Genomic DNA, 21,133 nt, shown 5'->3' on the forward strand with positions numbered 1-21,133 from the left:
CTCATCTCATCATAATTTATTATCTAAAGCTTTAGGAATAAACAGTCTATTTAGAAAACTGATTCTTTCATATTATCTTGTATGATGGCTGAAAAGTGAAGACTGATATGGAGGTTGTGGGCACTGGACATCAATGGAGCTGTAAGTTGACTGAAGGATGAAAGCTACGTTAAAACTTGAAAGGTAAACTATAAAAATAAATAAATTGAGTATTGAGTAATAATCGGACCCATTTTATCCGAATAAAACTGGTTCGGAATTTCATCATTCTTATCCTTTTTAATTCGGTTCGGGTATTTTCGGACCAGAACAGTTGGATATTCAGGTCGGTTTTTTTTGGATTAAATGTACAGTCTTTTTGTTTTTTTTTTTTTTTGAAAGGAGATTAAATGTACAGTCCTAAATTATAAACTACCAAAGTGAGGGACAAAAAAGGGCAGAGCAATATTTTCCTGTTTTTATACCAAACGTGGCGGCTTTTCAAGTGTTTTGTGTCTATCCGGTGTTGAGCCAACGATTTTAAGAACATCTCCGAATCTCCAGAGAGCTGCCGCCATCTCCAAACCTGTTTTGGCTTTGCCGTCCTAGTACAGTATGAGGGAGATTGAGGCATTGTGGGAGGAAGCTAGGGAGCTGAGTCTGGGGAACTCCGGGGGAGTAGAGAGGCTGGACTCTCCCCCAACCCCTCTCCAATTCCTCAGAGACTTTGTGTCCCCTAACAAGCCCTGTGTTATCTCCAACGCCACTCGTCACTGGCCCGCCCTCTCCTCCTGGTCCCACGATTCCTACCTCACTCGAGCCCTCTCCTCTGCTCATGTCTCCCTCCACCTTACCCCCAATGGCCGAGCCGACGCTGCCGTCCCCATAAATTCCGACGACCCATCTACCCTCTGCTTCGCCTCCGCACACGCCCTGCGTATGCCCTTCCCGGAAGCTCTTAATCTCATCGTCAATCCCCATTCCACCAATTTCGTGGCGTATGCCCAGCAGCAGAACGACTGCTTCCGGTCCGAGTACTCGGCGCTGGCTCAGGACTGCGACGCTCACATCCCTTGGGCCACCGACGCCCTCGGATGCCTCCCTGAAGCTGTTAATCTTTGGGTTGGTAACCATCTTTCCGAGACCTCTTTCCACAAGGACCACTACGAGAATCTCTACGCCGTCGTTTCCGGTGAGAAGCATTTCCTGCTGCTTCCTCCCACCGATGTTCATCGTATGTACATCCGCAACTACCCTGCCGCGCGTTATTCTTATTCCCAGGTTTTCAGACCTTTAGAGTGAGATAAGGGAAAAAGCCCCAAAAATTACGGCAAGTCCTATCTTAATTTGTAAATTCGCTTGTATGTGTTTTTGATTTGCAGGACACTGGAAAGTTTACATTGGAGTCTGAGAAGCCAATGAGATGTGTACCTTGGTGCAGTGTGGATCCGTATCCTTCTCCGGAGGCTAAACACAGTGCGATGTCCAGATTCCCCTTGTATTTCAACGGCCCAAAACCCTTTGAGTGTACGGTCAAGGCTGGAGAGATTCTTTACTTGTAAGTTCTACCAGATCCTTTTTTCTGTTCGTTGAACAACGTCGCACACATAATTGAATTGGTATGATGAAATTCTTTTCAAAGGTAAAACTAACCCCGGCCAAGTGCACTGAACTATATAATGAAAAGGAATTTAGTTTGCAACTCAAGTAACAGTTATTATACTTGAGCATTAAATCTGGACTAATTATAGTAGAACGTTAGCATTATCATTAGAACGTCAGAATAAGAGAGTTATTTTATTGGAGATCTCTTGGCGTCAAAAATCAAGATCATTGTGGTTGAAAGAAAGGAGACCGAACTACAAAATTCTTTCACAGAGTGGCCAACTGTCATAGGAGAATTAATACCATTGAGATACTAAATATAGATGGTATGGATTGTATGGAGCCTTCTATGATTTGAGAGCATGTTGCTTACTAAGGAAATCAAGGTTCACGGTGTGGTAGAGAGAATGCTCAAAGACAAAGCACCTGGTCCATACGGTTTTTCTATGGGATTCTTTCAATCATGTTGGGATGTGGTGAAAAAGGATTTAATGAAGGTGTTCCAAGAATTCTTTTCGGTTGGAAAATTTGAGAAAAGTCTTAATGCCACGTTTATTGCACTCATTTCCAAGAAGATTAGGGCATCAGAGGTGAAGGATTACCTACCCATTAGTCTTGTGAGTGGGGTGTATAAGATCATATTCAAGGTGCTTGCAAATTGCCTAGGAGAGTTTTTGGGGAGGATCATTACAAAACCCCAAAATGCATTTGTAAAGGATAGGCAAATTTTGGACTTAGTTCTCATCATCAATAAATGCCTAAATAGTAGGCTTAAATTTGAAAATCTGAGGATTCTATGCAAGTTGGATATAGAGAAGGCCTATGATCATGTTAATTGGGAGTTCTTACTTGCTTGGGAGTTGTGGATTTGGGGAGAGATGGTACTCGTAGATCGGATAGTGCATTTCAATGGTGGAGTTTTCAGTCTTGGTGAATGACAGTCTAGTTGGCTTATTTAATAGCTCTCGAGGTCTAAGATAAGGGGGCCCTTTGTCCCCACTCTTGTTTGTATTGTTATGGAGGCGCTTAGCAGAATGGTCTTAGTCTTGGTTAATAGTGGCTTTATCATTGGATTCTTGGTTGGTGACCCTAATGGGGGTTCTCTTAACATTTCTCACTTGTTTGCAGATGATACACTGATATTTTGCGAGGGCAAAACAAAACCAAATTCAGGCATTGAGGGCACTTTTACTATGCTTTGAAGCGGCATCAGGGTTGAAAGTGAATTTTGACAAATCAGAATTGGTGCTAGTGGGTAATGTTCGCAACATCCTGGCTAATACTCTTGGATGTAAGGTTTCCTCTATTCCCATGAATTACCTTGGTCTTCTCTTGAGGCAGCTTCAAGGGTTAAATCTTAGGGATGACAATATGTTACACGATCCGTTAACCTAACACGAGCACGACATGATAATAGCGGGTTAGGGTTTAGTCTTAACGGGTTAACTTGTTAAAACTCGATTACTTAACGGGTCAACTCATTATGACACATTAAGAAAGTTAAAGTTACAATTATACCCTTATACTTAAAAGTAAAATTGTTAGAATTTCAATTTCGATCTTTTTATTATTTGGATTGTAATTTTGGACTTGTAATTAACTTTATAATTTTTATAAATATTGTGGTTTTAAAATTTATGTAAAATTATGCTAAATTTAATTGGGTCAAACGGGTTGATTTCAGGCCTATTCAATCAAATTACATAAACAATTTGAAACGGGTCATATTGTGTCGTGTTAACATATTTCGTAATATTCACTAATTGGTTAAAAGAGGTTAACACGACACGACTTGTTATGTTAATGGGTCGTGTTAGAGTTTGAGATTTTGATACGATAATCTTAACGGGTTGGGTTAGGGTTGAGCTATATAGTATAATATATATATTTTGACACGACATGAACACGATTCGTTAACATGATTTGACACCCCTACTAAATCAATTTGGGATACAGTGATTGAAAAGATTGAATGCAGGTTGGAAGAGATTGTATTTGTTGAAAGGCAGTAGGAACACCTTAATCAAAAGAACTCTATCTAATTTACCAGTGTATTTCTTATTCTTATCTGTATCCCCAATTCCAGCAAGTGTGGGGAACCGTATCGAGAAATTTTATCGTGATTTCCTTTGGTGTGGCTTGGGAGATGAATTCAAATTTCATCTAGTCAAGTGGGATAAGGTATGCTCCCAATCTCTTTTGGTGGGTTGGGTATTAGAAATTTGAGGATTTTCAGTCGAGCCTTACATGAGAAATGGTTGTGGCTATATAATACAGAACTGGAAGCCATATGGAAGTCAGTGATACATGGGGTATATGGAGTGGGAATATGGAAGCACATTAGATGAAGGTGGGGGGATTTTGCTTAACACATTAGACTGGTGTTGAGTGATGGTTCTAGAATAAAATCCTATAGCAACTTGTGGTGTGGAGATAATGCCGTAAAGGACTCATTCTCTTCAATTTTCAGGACTGCATGTGAGAAAAATGCATCAGTGGCTAATTGTATGGAGATATCTAGTGACCTAGTCCAATGGAATGTGAATTTCACTAGGGCAGCCCAAGATTGGGATGTTGGCAGCTTTGAGGAGTTCTTTATGGGAGGTTTGGATAGTGAGTTATGATGAGATGAGATGAAAGTTGAATAAAATATTGTTAGAATATTAATTTTTAATATTATTTTTGTTTTGAGATTTGAAAAGGTTGAATTGTTCATTGTATTTTGTATGGGAGTTTGTGAAAGTTGTAATGATTAGATGAAATGAGTTAAGATGGTTTCTGAATCCAAACAAGGCCTTAGTCTTCTATACTCCATGAATGCGAGAACTCAAGGAGTTGACATGTTGTGGTGGGTATCCGCAGGTAAATGTACATTCGTGGTTCGTTCTTTCCATATATCTCTCACACAACCGAAAAATAATCAATTTCCATGGAAAAGGATTTGGTGAAATAAGGTGCCTCCCAAAGCGGCATTTTTTTTTATAAGTAAAAATATTATATATATATTAATATCAATAGGAGTAACCAAGTACACTGGGCGTATACAAGGAACATCTAGCCCATACTAGAGAGCCCCTAATGACCAATAAGTCTGTGAAAATGAGCAATCTATCCGAAATACACCAAGCCTAAATGGGAACAGAACACATCTCCCCAATCCCAACCCCAACCCCAACCCCTTGTTTCCCTTAAGACTACTACTCCACCCGAAACTCCCTTTACGAGGATTGCTCCATAATGCTTTCCTTTTAGTCTTCTCTCGACTTGAACTACCTCCCTTAGTCTCATAGTTGATTTTCTAAGAAAGACGTTTTAACTCTTCTTTTCTTAAATCTTGATTTGGCTTCAAGCGAGTGGCCCGCCTCAATCGCAGTGAGTGGTGCTATAAATTGGTCGTCGCATCCTTTATAAGAAATCCCCACACACTGCTGAAACTTGCTAACCTTATGCAAAACCCAATTTGATGATGAACCCACTGTATTGCTTATCGGAGGAAGAGATACAAGGGGAACAACATTTTCCCCAGACACAGCTCCCAACTGCACTCCCAACTCTAAACATTCTTTCTCACAAGGCACCAATGACAAACCCATAATTTCCTCCCCATCATCTCCTGCATTCAAATCCCAAATCTTTTATTTTTTATTTTTTTAGTATTCATGGGTGTCTGGGCCAGCTTGCGTACATTTCGACTAATCCTGCGAGGTCCTTCACCATTGTTGTCAACAGCTATAATATCCTCATTGCGACATTTTTTCTTGGGCAACATCGCTGGTAAGATTTTGAAGATGGATAACTTATGGATATGCGGGGTGATAATAGTGGATTGGTGCTGTATGTGCAAGAACGTGATGAAACTGTGGATCATCTTCTATTGCACTATGAGGTTGCTGGAATATTATGGGATGAAGTGTTCAGTAGGTTAGAGCTAGTGTGGGTTATGCCTGCCATAGTGGTTGGTCTTTTGGCCAATTGGAAAAATTTATGAGGTCTTCCACAAATCACAGCCATGTGGAAAATGATTCCAATCTGTATCCTCTGGTGCCTATAGAAGGAGTGAAATGACCAGCTGTTTGAAGACAAGGAGTGTTCATTAGAAGAACTTCGATGATTTTTTGTCAGCACTCTATTTTTATGTGTCACAATTGTAGATTTTAGCGGCCGTGATTTTCATGAATTTCTTGTTTCCATTTCTTCTTACTAAATAGGTGTTACCTCTTGTATACCATCTTGTGTACTTGGGCTATGCCTATTCTTGTCAATGTAATCGTTTACTTAAAAAAAGAAAAAAGCATTATCATTAGAAAGTTTCAATTTTTGAATGAACTAGAATATCTTACATGCTTCAAAATATTTTACCTGAACTGATTTTAAATCGATAAATCGATAAAATCCAAACCTTACAGAAATGTGTGGATGTGGAGAATAGCAGTTACTGTGTAATATATTGTAGTTATTTGCATGTCCAAGAATGTGTACATCATTTTATATACCAGCATATATTATGTTAACTGTTTGCATCTGTCTGACCATGTAGATACGTGACAACTAAATAGAAGTATAGCAGTCATGTAGTGTTGTATGTGCAGTTATGTGGGGAGTATAAGTTACCTGAGTGTCTAGAAAACTAGTGTTTGGTCTTGTGATTTGTAACCTGCTTGTATTGTGGTTTCTCCTCCACACCCCAAGCGGAGCATTATCTCATTTCCATATTTTAATTTAATCTATATTGATTTATAATAACTGGACCTACCAACTAGTATCAGAGCAGTATGCCAATACCAAGGAACACATTGAGAAGTTGAAACATGATGTACATAACGTGCATGAAGGTCTGCATCATCTTGAGGCTCGAACATTTGACTGAATGCAACAATTGGACAATGCCACGAAGGAAATCAAAGTATTGCTGATTTAAATGCCAGTGAGACAAATGAATACTCCAACAATTGAAGAATCACATTCTTTCTCCAAAAGCTGCAAGGACAACAAGGATTCGAGCTACACACAATTTGATGTAAGGGGAGGAAAGTTAGAATTTCCAAAGTTCACAGGTGATGATCCAACTGATTGGATAAACCTAGTGGGTCAGTATTTTGAGTGCCAAGAGACTCCCCATGATCAGAAGGTGCAGAAAGCTGTGTATATAGAGGGAGAGGCCAACCAGTGACTCCAATGGTTACAAAAAGCTAATCAAGGCGAGGAACAATCGACCACTTGGGAGGTCGTTGAGCAAGAGCTTTGACACGACTTGGACCAACTAATTATCAAAATCTTGATGAAGCTCTCTCTCACATCAAGTAGATGGGCGACATTATGTAATTATCAATGGGATTTTAAGAGACTGGCCTGGCCACAAAAATGCATTGATATGAGCCTTTCTGGGGGATCTTAGAGAATACATATCAGAAGCCTGGATGTTTCGTCCAACACCTCGTAGAGAAACAATTGTTGGCTAGAATGCGTGATGAATGAATGTCTCCGAAGAAAAAGACTGACAAATCCGAGGTAAGTAAGGCAATTGTTCCTGTTGAGACACAAACTACACTAATGCAACAATCAAAACCGATGGTGACACAAGACAAAATGTATTCATGGATGAAATGCAACAAAGGTGTGAAAGGGTTTGTCCTTTAGGTTTAATGGGAGATTACTCCATGGGATTGCTGCAATACAGCACATACCTTCCTCATTTTAGGACCACTGCAAGGGTAGTTGAGGAAATATTTGAAAATTCGGAATTCAAGGTAAAGGTTACAGGTGAACCTCGGGGACAAGGTACCGGTGGTGGGGAAGGTGGTCGATAGACCCCAAAGCTTCCAGAAATGAGTGGAAGTGGAGAATAGCAGTTATTGTGTAATGGAGGGCAGTGATTTGCACGTCCAAGAAAGTGTACCACAATTATTTTATAGACCAGCATTTATTATGTTAACTGTTGGCATCTTTGTGACTATGTAGCTATGTGGCAACTAAATCGGAGTATAGCAGTTATATTGTGTTGTATGTGGTGGTACTTATGTGGGGGAGTAGCATTAGTAATTTGGGTGTTCAGAAAACTGGTTTCAGGTCTTGTGATTTGTAACTTGTTTGTATCGTGGTTTCCTCCACACCCCAAGTGGAGCATTATCTCATTTCCATATTTTAATTCAATCAAGATTGACTTCTAATACCGGGACCTATTTCAGAAAAATCCTCAACTATTCTGAAGTTCCGACTGCAAGAAAAAATGTTCAACTGAGTGACAGTCTCAAAATCAATGGAAGTTAGAGATTCATGAAAGAACCTGATCCTGCGAAGGTCAATTCTTTTAGAGGACTTCAAGGAAATGGTTTCTAATCCAGCAATGTGAATTGACCTTTTTAGGTTAGAACTGGATCAGTATCATATAAGTTTATAAAACTGGTATCTACTAACCATAATTTCCCATTAAATATGTTTTGTACGTTATTATAAATTTGGATATTCATTCATTTATTTACTTTTTGTTTGTTTTTTGGGTAGGAACGGTAAAATGTGATGAAGATGTTTGAGCAAACTAATTGTTAAGTACTTCTTGCGTATGAGATTATAGAGGATCTTTCATGGTTTCAGAGGTGATACTTCTCTTATTTAGGAGAAGACTGGAGGACATCATCCTGTTGAATTTCCCATGATAAACGTTGATGGAATTGTTATTTCTCATAGAATGAGGGATTGGAAAAACTGGGCTCCTTTTTACCTCATCTTGACTACAATGCAAAGCCCTCCTGACTTGAGGGAGGATATCAATCCTGAATTTAGCAACTTCCAGTGGGTGATTTAATGTTTCTAAGACAGTTGGAAAATTGGGAAGTTCTTATGATAAATTTTGTAAGTATATATGTTGTTCCAAACAAAATGAAAAAAGGTATATGCTGTTAGTGTCAACTGCTAGTGCATGCATTGGCTTGTGAACAGGAAGGCTTTTAAGTTAGAAGGGTTATCTTTCTCTTCATTATATGTTTGGGTCAGGTCTATACTGCTGCTGGATTTTTGTTATAATCTTTTTTTTGTACTTTATTAAATAATTCTTTGATCCCAGTTTTGATTTCCATTTAACTTTTGTGCATCTTATTCTTCCCCTTTGTTTCCCTTTGTTTGTTTTCAATTATATGCGCTGTATTGGTTGTAATGGGGTATTTTGTTAGGCTCCCCACCCCCTTCTTTTGTATCCTACTTTTTAGTTTAATGGAAGCTTATTCAAAAAAATAAAATAAAAATTCTTCCCCTCTTTGGAAAAGGTCTTCAACTTTCCATTTGTTTTGGTACTTATAAAAAAATTTCCACTTGTTTCACTAAGATTTAATGAGTATTTCTTCTTCATAAATCTCCCTCAAGGCTTGACAACCTCCCCCGGCTTTATTTATCCACCTAGCATCGGCCACTCGATTTCATGTAATTCACATATGGACTATCTCCCAAAATACCACCTTGTCTTTGAAGAGCCTAGAAGAAGCTGATGGTAGATTTCTGCTTCTTACTTTAGACTAATCTGATTAAAGAAAACAGTGATTTTCTTTCCATTCAAGAGCTCCTCTCTCTCTGTCTCTCTCTATCTCTCTCTGTGTGAGATACTGATCAGTCATCCACAGGAAAAGTGCATAGAACCATTAGAGTAGAGAGAATGAAAGGAAATACAAATCAGCTTACATAGGAAGTCTTTGAAGTTATACATAACCACAGCTCAGATGTCAAAGCAGAAAGAAAACGAACTATTAGACAATACTTCTAACTTCAAATCTGTCAATTAACAATTGCTCTCATTGTTTTCTGAAATTCAACATTTCAATGTTGTGCCCTTTTTTTTTGGGGAGGCAGGAGGTCATCTTTCCAGTCTTTTAGCATGCTCTATACTGTCAAATACATAGGCTGAGTGCATTAGTTTGACCATAACTGATGAATGGTATTCATGATAGAGATGCCAAACTCGTTTCTGTGGAAGAAAAGTGCACTTCACTTGGGTCAAACTTGTATAAATGGAGTGGTCCTAAGTAGCTAATCTCATGCCTTGTTTTATTTTGGTTTTTTTTTTTTTTTTAAATTTTTTTTTTTTTCTTCCTTTGGCCAGTTTCATGATGATGTTTTGACTTAAAGCAAACTCAGATTGAATTTACCTGATCTGAGTCAAACAGTATAAGGACTGAAGGAAGGCTCAAGCCACAACGGGGTCTATACTCTTAAAGAACTAGTCAATGTGACAAATAGAGCTTGCTGAAATCGTTATATAGGGCAATAACTTTTCTTTTCTAAGTAATGTGGAAATGTAAATGTGTTGTGCAATTACCTATCAAAAAATGTGGAATCACATTCACCATTAACCACCTCTCATAGTAAACCTGAGGTATTACAATCTCCCCTTTAAATATCCGACATTCTCAAGCCACTCCATCGTAGGAGGCATGGCTCAAGTTCCACACTTTGGTTGAGATTGTCACCGATACCATTTCTAATGACCCAAGGAAGGCCGGCCCAAGTTGCATTTGGGCTTATGCTCCAAAAGGACTAGCCAATGTTACAAATCTTGAGTGTGGATCTCGTTTGTAGAGGATATGTTTGGAATGGCTTGCTGCTTGCTGGTAGATAAGAATTGTCCCATAAAGAGGGAAATGAACAGATTTAGTTTGATAGACCATGCTCCCAGTTACTGGATAGTTAGTCTTTGCTTAGGGAAATTGAGGTGTTTTAAAATTTCTTCCTGTTTTTTTTCCCATTTGTTTTTTAATGTCGTTTTCAAGAGACTTATTTCAGTAATTGACTGTCTCGATAAAAGAGTTGATGAGTTGTGTCAATGGTGATACCTGTAGTCTACCTGAACTTGTTGACGTGGCAGGAAACCAAACGGACATTCACTTGGGGTGTTTTTGCTTGGGATCTCAAGGGGAACTATAGTTTTGTGGTTGGTTTGTGTTTGAGCTTAGTGAACAGAGCAATCCTCTGAGGGTGGCATATGAGAAGAAATCAGAAGTGTGTTTTTATCTGATCATAACTTGAGTTTTTCTTTTAATATTTAATCCTATCATTTGATGTGGCACTTTCTTCTAAACATAATTCGAGTTTTAATTTTAAGGCTGGATTGTGGAGTTGACGCAGGCCAAGTATGTGGTTTCATCATGTTAGACAGAGTCCAGATGCTGCAGGGCGGACTATTGCAATAAACTACTGTAATGTTCAAGTCCTTTTCTCACCTTTTTGGATTCAGCTTTTATATGATTGTTAGTTGCTAAGATCAAACATATTTGCAGGGTATGATATGCAGTTTGATATCAAGTATGCCTATTTCAACTTCTTGCAATCAGTTCCTTACCGCTCAACTCATAATCCAACATTGCCTGGAACAATGTCTGATGACTTGGATTTGGATTCAGACTCTGATTCATTTGCATATGGCTTTAAGGACAAATTAGGTGCTGATGAATCTGTGACAAATTTACCCACTGACAGTGCTAAAGAAGAATGAGGTCTAATTTGTTAGTTGGGGTGCTAGAATGTTGACGTGTGATCCTCCCGGCATGGAGAGATCGATCCTAGAAAGAAGAGATTGCAGAATGCTTAAAGCAAGAGAAAGCATGCTAATGTGAGTAAGATGTTCTTTTAACCAGAGCTTGCATACTGGACTAGTCATTAACATGCATCAAGATGATGGCTCACTCACCATGGATTTCCTCTCCCGGTAAAATTTTGGGATGTGCCTTTTCTTTTTACCTCGGTTACTACTTATTACAATGAGATGTAACTTCCCTAATTGTTATGGGATTCTTGAATTGAATTCCAAAGATATAGGTTATATACATACAGCTCATATTAGTTCCCTTTATTTAAGTTTTGAGTTCATTTTTTTTTTCACAGGATTTTAATGTTTTACTATCCTTAGGATGCATCGAACAAGCATGGAGTTTGTTCTTTGTTGCCCTGTTTAGCTGTCTTAGAAACAGATGGAGCTTGCGTGCGTGTTGGGTTGCTGTTCTTATGAAATCATATTGGGCGTTAATTGGAAGAAATTCAATAGGTAAAAGAATGGCTTCAGAGCATAATATATGTAAATATTGCTTTTGACAAAATCTCTTTTAGGAGTGGGCAGCGGGGCCCGTACCCTGCTGACAAAAGCTCTTTAACCAGTCCCTGAAGAGCAGGAAAAAGCTGATATTTACATTCTAAATCATCAAACCTGCCATGATATTGCATTGTCAAAAAACAGTGTTGGGTAGGGCTCAAGCCATCAGCTTCCAGACGATGATGATTTGTAGAACAGTGGACGTGTTGTAATGAACTCCAATCATTTTTGAGGAATTGCATTATCTCTTTCTAAGTCCATTGCCATTGAGAGTCATATATAGATAGATCCCAATATCAGGTCCCACCACCTTCATATGGATGTGTTTTGGAGCAGAAAAATTAAGGCTATCATCCAACAATTAGAGATGATTTATTTATTTATTTATTTATTGTGCTTCATAGTTCATACCCTATTTTGGAGGAGATTGGTCCAAATTAACAACAACATCACGTCCTCTTCATACAGTGGTGGCGTGTCCAAGCAATCTCTTATCAAACATGTATAGCAGAAACCATAAAAATTAAAAAATTAAAAAACAAAAAAAAGACAACTAAGGATTCCAATTTATGTCCAGTTCTTGCTGAGAACATAGACATACCGAACTTGGGACATGAAGGATGTCTTTATTTTTCTGAAATTCCGAGAACCAAATAGGAAAATGAAAAATCATAAAAATTTGTTATGTTTTTTTATTAAAAAAAAAAAAAACTGATAGAAAGGCTTTGGTGGGAATTATTACAGGCCAAAATCAATTTGAGCCAATTTTGTAAGACCAATTTGACACTAACAGACAACCCTTGGAGAAGAATACTAAATTTTATTAAATAATAATAATAATACTAAATTTTATTAAATAATAATAATAATAATAATAATTTGTGAGGATCACATGATCCCCTTGCTGTTTGAAAGCAAAATGGTGGATATTTTTAGGGGTAGTGAGATGGTCCCCTTTTGCATTTATGGTACATAAAAAAATATCCTCCATTCTCAACTATTTTTCTTTAAATTTATGATCAATATGTATAAAAATAAATACTAGATTAGATTATTAGAATAAGTTAATAAAATGATTTGATTTTATCCTTTAATGTGTTTTTCAATAAAAAAATTATTTTATAATTTAATATTATCTTATTCAGTTATATTAATTTATAAATTTCTTTTTATAAAAAATATTTTAATTAATCAAATATTTTTCTATTTGTAAAAGCAGCTCCTCTGCACCTCATATAATTTTGCTTCTTTTTATCCACTTTTCATTGGAGAATCTTTTTATTTTTCCCACTTATAGCCAAAAAGAATGAAAAATACTTTAGTTATACAAAATAATCTCATAAATTGATATGGTTCATCAAATTATTAAATTATTTTTATTATAAAATAGATCAAACGAATTATATAAAATGATCTCAATTTATAAAATATTTTTTATAAAAAATCTTTATAGTTGTAGCATTTTTAAAAATAATAGTGGTCGTTATAATGGCATAGCCCCTAGCTAGCTTGCTGAAAGCATAATGAATAATTTTTTTGTGGGGTAGGGTGATGGTCCCCAATTGCATTAATGGCCCTCCAAAAATATCATGATATCATCCATCTTCAACCATGCGTGGTGGCTGAATTCATTGATTGGGAATAATGATTTTCATCCGAAATTCTAATGGTTGAGAAGGGTAAAAAAGAAGATGAAGAGAGAGATTCAAGCTAGCTAGATCTTGTAGGAAAAAAAAAAAATAGTTTTAATTAGATATTTTGAAGGACGTGTGAGTTTGTTTCTTAGGGTTTATTTTGGATTTTCTTAGAGATCGTTTGGATTAAGAAATATTCTTAACCTATCTTATTATTAAAATTTTTTAAAATTTCTACACAAATTATAATAAACAATTCAATTTTTTTAAATTTAAAATAATAATAATATTAAAAAAATAATATTTCATTCAATTTTTAATTTTAATTTAAAATCATTTAATATCATTTCACTGTCCAAACAACTTCTTAACTTAAAAGATATTTAGATCATTTATGAGGATAGAGGAGGGATTTTTGGAGTTTTTGAAAATTTTGATAGCTTTAAAGGTTATTTTAAATTATAAAGAAGGTTCTTCCTCTCAAATTCTCAACAATTAGCATCTCTTTCAAATTTTATTTTATTTGTTATTTTGTTTTTATTTGTGTTGCCATCTACTATTGAATATGCATGGAAGCCTTCGTATTTGTGAATCATATTAGTGTAATATAAATTCATGAATATTAGATTAAACGGTTGATCTAAACACGACTCATTTAATTAAAAATGTTAAGACTCTAAAACCCTAACACGATCCACATAAATAGTAGGTGATACAACACAATTCACATAATAACTAGTTTAATAATTGACTATTATTGGAATAACTTGAACACGATCCGTTTAAACCATTTTAAATCATTTGATATAAATGATTGAGTTTACCTATATATTTATTCTGACCCAATTAATGTACTTTCATATATCATACATAGATAACTATATAAATCATTCACAATTACAACTGATGTCATGATAAAATATTTTATGATAAATATCTAAATCAATAATATATATAAATTAATGTTTTCATAAAATAATTAAGTAGTCAAATACCAATATTAATATTACATCATTTAACCATAAATTCATATAAAACTAAATAGTTATAAAATCTGAAAATAGAATTTATTTATATTATATGGATTTATTGAAGGTTTCATGAGTTGATAATCTATTTATTAATTGTGTTTTATCAAATTAGTCTATTTTGACTGTTGAAGTCAATGTTTCAAGTTTCGTATAGTTATATATCTATAAATAGATTTTGATAATAACAAATAAATTCAAAGAATAAATTAGTCTCAACCTCAAGTTGTCTATACAATAGACTCAAGAATATCAAGAAAACAAGTTTACATTAAAGCTCATAGAGTAATGTTGTAAATCTTTTAAAAATTTAAAATTAGGATTAAGACTCAAAATTAATATTTTATCATAGAGCATTAAAATACATTTTTTACATGTGCATGAATATTTTAAAAATTAAATTTGAAAATTTTGCAAGATGATTGATTGTCATTTTTCACATGTGCATGACATGATTAAAGGTTTGAATTTTGAAAATATTAAAGTTGATTGATTGTCATCTTTCACATGTGCATGCTTTATTTGAATATTTTTAAAAGTGATTGATGCTCTTTTTGACTTTTGTAAAAGGTAGATAATTTTGTTTGAAAATTTTGAAAAATAAATAGTACTCATCTTGTCATATGCGAAAAGTAAAAAGATTATGTTTAAAATTTTTGAAAAGTGAATGATGTTGTCTTTGACAAAAGAAAAAAAAGAAACTTTTATTTGAATTTTTTGAAAAAGTAAATGATGTTGTCTTTGACATGTGAATTTTTTTAAATTTGAATATGAAATCTCATATGCCTATAAATAGATCATTTGAAAGTTTCAAATTTACAACACCAAGAGTATACAACATTCATTCAAAACTTTCATTTTCTTTTTTCTAAGCATTGAGCCTTAACTCTTATTTATTTTGAGAGAGATATAGTCTACGCTGTATTGTTCTTATCTTACTCATTGAGGAGTGTTCACTGATAACCTATCCAGTATCAACTCTTGTATCAGTAAAAATGTGTGTATAATTCCTGTGTATATAGAAAATGTTCTATAAAGAGAATACTTGAATCACCACGTATAAGGTGATTGCAAGTATAGAGGGTATTCTATATAGATCCTTTGTAGCGGCGTTGTTCAAAGGTATAATAGGTTTCTATCTCCACCTGAAGGAGGTTGAATAGTAAATTTGAAAATTCTCAAGGAGTAGATTGAGGCAAGGACGTAGACAATAACCCCAAATATCATTAACATACTGAGTTTGTTTTTCTTTTACCCTTATTTTTTATATTTATTGCTGTTTATATTTTATTTATATTTTATATTGTGTATTTAATTTATAATAGTTAATTTTTAAATACAACTCAATTTACTTCCTTTTTGTGTTAATCATCTACATAACATTTACTACATATAATTCATTTATATCAAATTTAAACTCGATTATTTTATATATATTTTTATATTAAATTCATGTATCTTACTCTATATCGTCGCTTCAAGCTTGCATAGGGACTAGGGAGCCCATTTCAACAGTAGATATGATCCCATTCAGCATCGTAATAATAACGACGTGACTTTATATCAATTCTAACATTATTGTGAGTGATTTATTGGTGAGGAAGTAATTTTACATTTCATTTGGATGGCAAGAAAAATTGGGTGGCATAGGATAGAAGAAATTGGTGGACCACTCATGTCACCGTTGAGAAAAAGATAAAGTGGGGACGGTAATTCGAGTTGGATTATGTTTATGAGGTGTCAAATCATAAGTAGTAACTTATATATATCAATCTAAATTGGCCAATCTTCTTAATTAAACGGATTATATTTTAAAATTTGAATTCAATCCGATTTTGAGTATTGACATTGCTAAATCAATAAAACCTTAAGATAGCTAATATAACTTAAATTTGGACTTATACTTTGAATTAGGTAACATAAATCCAACCACTAACCAGCCTTTGAGCTATATAAAGAAGTTTGAGATCAATAAATATGACTTTCACCGTAGCAAGGCCATTTCATTTTTTTATCATCAGTTGATCCAACCCAACTCTACATCTACATGCAATGAACAATAATTAACATGGAAGTAAAAATAATAATTTAATTAACAAAACAAAATAATGGTTATGTTATTAAATATAAAACTATCGAAAAAGTGTACGTTATAAATTACGAAACTTAAGACAAAATTTATTTTATTTGATTAGAAATTAACATACGACTGATAGAACTATAAAATATGACAAAAACGAATTAGATTAAAAAGTAATAAAGTCTAAAATTAATAATCTTTGATTATTATATAGAGTTTAGATGATAATTCAATGAGCGAATAGGTTTTGAATGTGACAAGTAAAAGGCAAAATGTTTGATATTAGGCAACTTTGGCTAATTAATGAGGTGGCTACACTGATGCTAATGCTCTGATTAAATTTTATTGGGTTAATCTGGATACAACTCATTTAATTTATTTCAATCCGTTTTATATAAATGGGTTGAGCTGATCGTATATTTATTTTTTAACTCAATTGATATAATTTCTTATATAATATAAGGATAATTATATAAATAATTCACAACAAGAACTGGATTCATTATAAAATATTTTATATCAATATCCAAACTAATACTATATAAGGAAACTAGTATTTTCCTAAAATAAAATTACATATTAACAAAAAATTTTAATAGGTTAAGATGTAACATAGTAAAAAACTAATACTAATATAATTTATTCCCAATAACAAAAAAAGACATACAAGACTAAATATTTATAAAATTCAAAAATAAAATATATTAGTATTATACGAGTTGTGCAAGTTTTGCGGGTTGACACACAACTAACTCGTTTATTAATTATGTCTTATTGAATCAATTATTTTTTAAATCAAAACTCATTTATTAATTTGTATTTATTTTATGTCGTATTTGTCCACGAATCATGTCATATATTACCGGTCATAATAAGAAGACTAGTTTTCTTTTTATTATTTCTTCGTTTCCACTTTTTTCTTCCCATTTCCTATGGGTCAGTGTACACTTTGAAAACATCTTTGAAAATATGCGTTTTTTTCTTTCTTGTTATTTATTTGTCAAAAAGAGAAGACTTTTTGCCAAATATGAAATTGAATATATTATTATTTTAAAAAAAATATTATCCTTTATATTAAATTTTATTATTTTTAAATATATTTATATTTATAAAATATAAAATTATTTAAAATAAGTCACATCATCAAGCATGGCTGACACCGGATTGGGTGCAGAAAGAGTTAGGTTCTGCTTGGTCTTAAGAAATTTTTATCTCAAACATAAAATTTCCATCTCATCATTACAACTTTCTCAAATTTTCATATAAAATATAATAAACAATTTAACTTTTTCTTAACTTTTTCAAATTTTAATACAATAATAATATTAAAATATAATATTTTAATATTTAATTTTAAAACTCAAAATTCTCATATGAGAATTCTCATTGCCAAGCCCTTAACCAAGATAATAATAGCCAGATCGAGGCAAGCCTGAGCGGTAAGATACCCCTCTAAATTTCTAATATCTGGGCATTCGATGACAATAATTGGCTGGCTGGCCTACAATCACTCCTTAGACCCGAAATCATCCAACAGCGATGGCATCAAAATGCTCGTTTCCGGAGCCTTTGGCTTCACTTCCCTGCAGAAATCATCCAATGGTGTCGGCATCAACCTTACCTCAACATTTCTTGTGAGTATAAATTTGTTGTAATTGATGTTGCTCTGATCTTCTTCTTGTAAAACAACAACAACGATAACAACATGGATTCTTTCTCTTCCTCTTTCCTCTCTACTTTAGCCATTCCAAAAGTACTGCTTTCCCCAACCAAAACGATGAGAACGCTACACCCAGCATCAGCTTCTGGTCCTCTCCTCAATGTCTCTTCTGTTAGGATTGAAGAAAAACCAACCCAACAACCCCCAACAGAAAGAACTTCTGCAACCCCCACCACCACAACATTACCCCGACCTCCAAATGCCAACGGTCGACCATTATCGAAGAAGTCTGCTTCTTCATCGATTGCTACACCATTGGCCAAGAAATCTCAGGCAAAACCAGAGTTAAAGAAACAAGCAGAGATGTCAGTTCCGGCAGTGTTCTTCAATGCGTTCGACGACATCATCAACAATTTCATAGACCCTCCCCTCCGACCTTCGGTGGACCCAAGAAATGTTCTTTATAACAATTTTGCTCCGATCGAGGAGCTTCCCCCTACAGAGTGTGAGGTGATACAAGGATCCCTGCCGGCGGCTCTTGATGGTGCTTACATTCGCAATGGCCCCAATCCACAGTTCCTCCCTCGTGGGCCTTACCACCTCTTTGACGGCGATGGCATGCTCCACTCCATTCGGATCTCCCAAGGCAAAGCCACACTCTGTAGCCGCTACGTCAAGACCTATAAGTACACCGCAGAGCGTGACGCTGGCTATCCCCTACTTCCCAATGTCTTCTCGGGCTTTAATGGCCTTGCTGCCTCGGCAGCGCGGGGTGCTCTCTCTGCTGCCCGAATAGTCGTCGGTCAATTCAACCCTGCTAACGGCATAGGTCTCGCAAACACCAGCTTGGCTTTCTTTGGCAATCGTCTCTATGCACTCGGTGAGTCCGATCTCCCTTACTCGGTTCGATTGACCTCCAACGGAGACATCGAGACTCTAGGTCGCCATGATTTTGATGGTCAGCTTTTTATGAGCATGACTGCTCACCCCAAAGTAGACCCTGAAACTGGTGAGGCGTTTGCATTTCGATATGGCCCGATTCCTCCGTTTCTGACCTTCTTCCGGTTTGATGCGAACGGTACAAAACAGCCAGACGTGCCCATATTTTCCATGGTCCGTCCCTCTTTCCTCCATGACTTCGCAATTACCAAGAAGTACGCCATATTTGCAGACATACAGATAGGAATGAACCCCTTGGAAATGATAGCTGGAGGGTCTCCGGTGGGAACGGACCCAGCCAAAGTGCCCAGACTGGGAGTTATCCCTCGATACGCAAAGGACGAGTCGGAGATGAGATGGTTCGACGTGCCGGGCTTCAACATCATACACGCCATCAATGCATGGGACGAAGAGGATGGTAACGCAATAGTGATGGTGGCACCAAACATATTGTCGGTGGAGCATACTTTGGAGAGAATGGACCTCATCCACGCTATGGTGGAAAAAGTGAGGATCGACCTCAGGACGGGAATTGTTACAAGGCATCCCATTTCAGCAAGAAATCTAGACTTTGCAGTGATAAATCAGGCATACGTGGGGAGGAAGAACAAGTACGTTTACGCAGCTGTGGGTGATCCAATGCCCAAGATATCAGGAGTGGTGAAGCTGGACGTTTCCAAGGGTGAGCGTGAGGATTGCATAGTGGCAAGCAGAATGTTTGGGGCAGGATGCTACGGTGGAGAGCCTTTCTTCGTGGCCAAGGCGCCGGAGAGTAACCAAGAGGCAGAGGAGGACGATGGGTACGTAGTATCCTATGTCCATGACGAGAACGCAGGGGAGTCGAGGTTCTTGGTGATGGATGCCAAGTCTCCGAATCTTGATGTTGTGGCCGCCGTGAAGCTGCCGCGTAGGGTACCCTATGGCTTTCACGGATTATTTGTGAGAGAAAGCGACCTCAAAGCCCTATAATTTCCTCCAATTAATCCAGTAACATACAAGGGTTTTGCTGCACAAGTGTCTGTGTTTGGACGATGGATCAGAGGTCGTCATGTCACTTCACTTCACATTGAATTAAGAAACAACAAATATATATATATATATATATATTTACTGATCGATTAATATTATGTTTCGATCATCATTCATGTACAGATTATAGTAAAGTTATTTCACTACTTGTCTACACTAATGTCATATAAGGGCCAAACTCGAGATAGAAGGCCGAAGAAAACCCTCAAGTTTCCATGATCGTTTACTCTTGTCCAAAATGATATACTTGATGGGAGTACTATTTTTACAACTCTGAATTATTATTAAATTATTAGGGAAATTTTTATAAAATAATTTATAAAAAATAATATTATTTTATAAAAAAATATCTTCAATTTAAAATATAATTATAGAAAAAAAGAGTTATACCCATATCATTACTGTTTTTCTAATATTAATGCAAATCAAATCGTGCATTTGTTAACTTGAGCATGCATGCAACTGTACATGTTGGTTTTAGAATACCAATATTCTCTAAACGACAACCCCGTTTTCAAAGAGTTTTTCCGTGGTCAAAACCAGATATCAACCGGTGAATCTCAATTTTACAGGCTACAGCTAATTTGCTTTTGGACATATTTTCAGTGGGAACTGTAGTTTTTAGCTGACAGTCACATGTTGGCTTATGACCCACAAAAAGATTATTCTCTTCCACTGTTAGGTTATTTCTCTCTTGCCCTTTAGCTACAGTGGGGACGCAGGAATTAGTTTCCCTGCCCTGTCTATATATCTTTCTTTAATCTTGTCTTCTTTCTTCTTTTTTATTCTTTTTATTTATTCTTTTCTTATTTTAAAAGATATGACGAAGGATGATACATCACATTTGGGACATGTTCGGCTAATGGCAAGTGCACCACCCTGAAATCGTATACTATGGATTTAAAGGACGAGCCTTGACCTATGAGCATAGGTGCGAGGGCCTTACATGCCACTAAAATCACATCACTTTCTTAAGAAATGGGCTTTGTTAGATACAGTCGGCAAATGCAGTCGGCGTGGAGTCAGCTGTACGGAATGAATAAAAAAAATTATAAAAAAATTATTTTATATTCAGGGAGACCTACATGAATAAAAAAAAGTTATAAAAAT

General features: G+C 35.6%; 2 protein-coding genes across 14 annotated transcripts; both read left to right on the top strand.

Annotated features, from left to right (window-relative positions):
• The first annotated feature begins 452 nt into the window (after window positions 1-452).
• Window positions 453-11,913, top strand: LOC122282088 (bifunctional peptidase and (3S)-lysyl hydroxylase JMJD7). 13 transcript variants are annotated; one of them, XR_006230380.1, is made up of 7 exons: window positions 454-1,260; window positions 1,362-1,537; window positions 7,770-7,986; window positions 8,086-8,433; window positions 10,433-10,566; window positions 10,670-10,763; window positions 10,845-11,006. XR_006230380.1 is itself a non-coding variant. In XM_043094028.1 (4 exons), exons 1-3 carry the CDS (start codon window positions 595-597, stop codon window positions 10,755-10,757), a joined length of 930 nt encoding a protein of 309 aa, XP_042949962.1. In that variant the 5' UTR covers window positions 454-594; the 3' UTR covers window positions 10,758-10,763; window positions 10,845-11,006. The 13 variants fall into 13 exon arrangements, 3 of the variants coding, with proteins under 3 accessions (XP_042949962.1, XP_042949964.1, XP_042949961.1); XR_006230379.1 differs by having other exon boundaries at window positions 10,693-10,763; window positions 10,845-10,917; XR_006230377.1 differs by having other exon boundaries at window positions 10,433-10,763.
• A 5,995-nt stretch (window positions 11,914-17,908) lies between these two features.
• On the top strand, window positions 17,909-20,179 carry LOC122281836 (probable carotenoid cleavage dioxygenase 4, chloroplastic). Its single transcript, XM_043093641.1, has one exon. The coding sequence runs from the start codon at window positions 18,101-18,103 to the stop codon at window positions 19,961-19,963; it is 1,863 nt and encodes a 620-aa protein (XP_042949575.1). The 5' UTR covers window positions 17,909-18,100; the 3' UTR covers window positions 19,964-20,179.
• The last annotated feature ends 954 nt before the right edge of the window (window positions 20,180-21,133 follow it).

Source organism: Carya illinoinensis, chromosome 11 (genome assembly GCF_018687715.1).
Source record: "Carya illinoinensis cultivar Pawnee chromosome 11, C.illinoinensisPawnee_v1, whole genome shotgun sequence".
In the NCBI taxonomy this organism is placed as follows: Eukaryota; Viridiplantae; Streptophyta; class Magnoliopsida; order Fagales; family Juglandaceae; genus Carya; species Carya illinoinensis.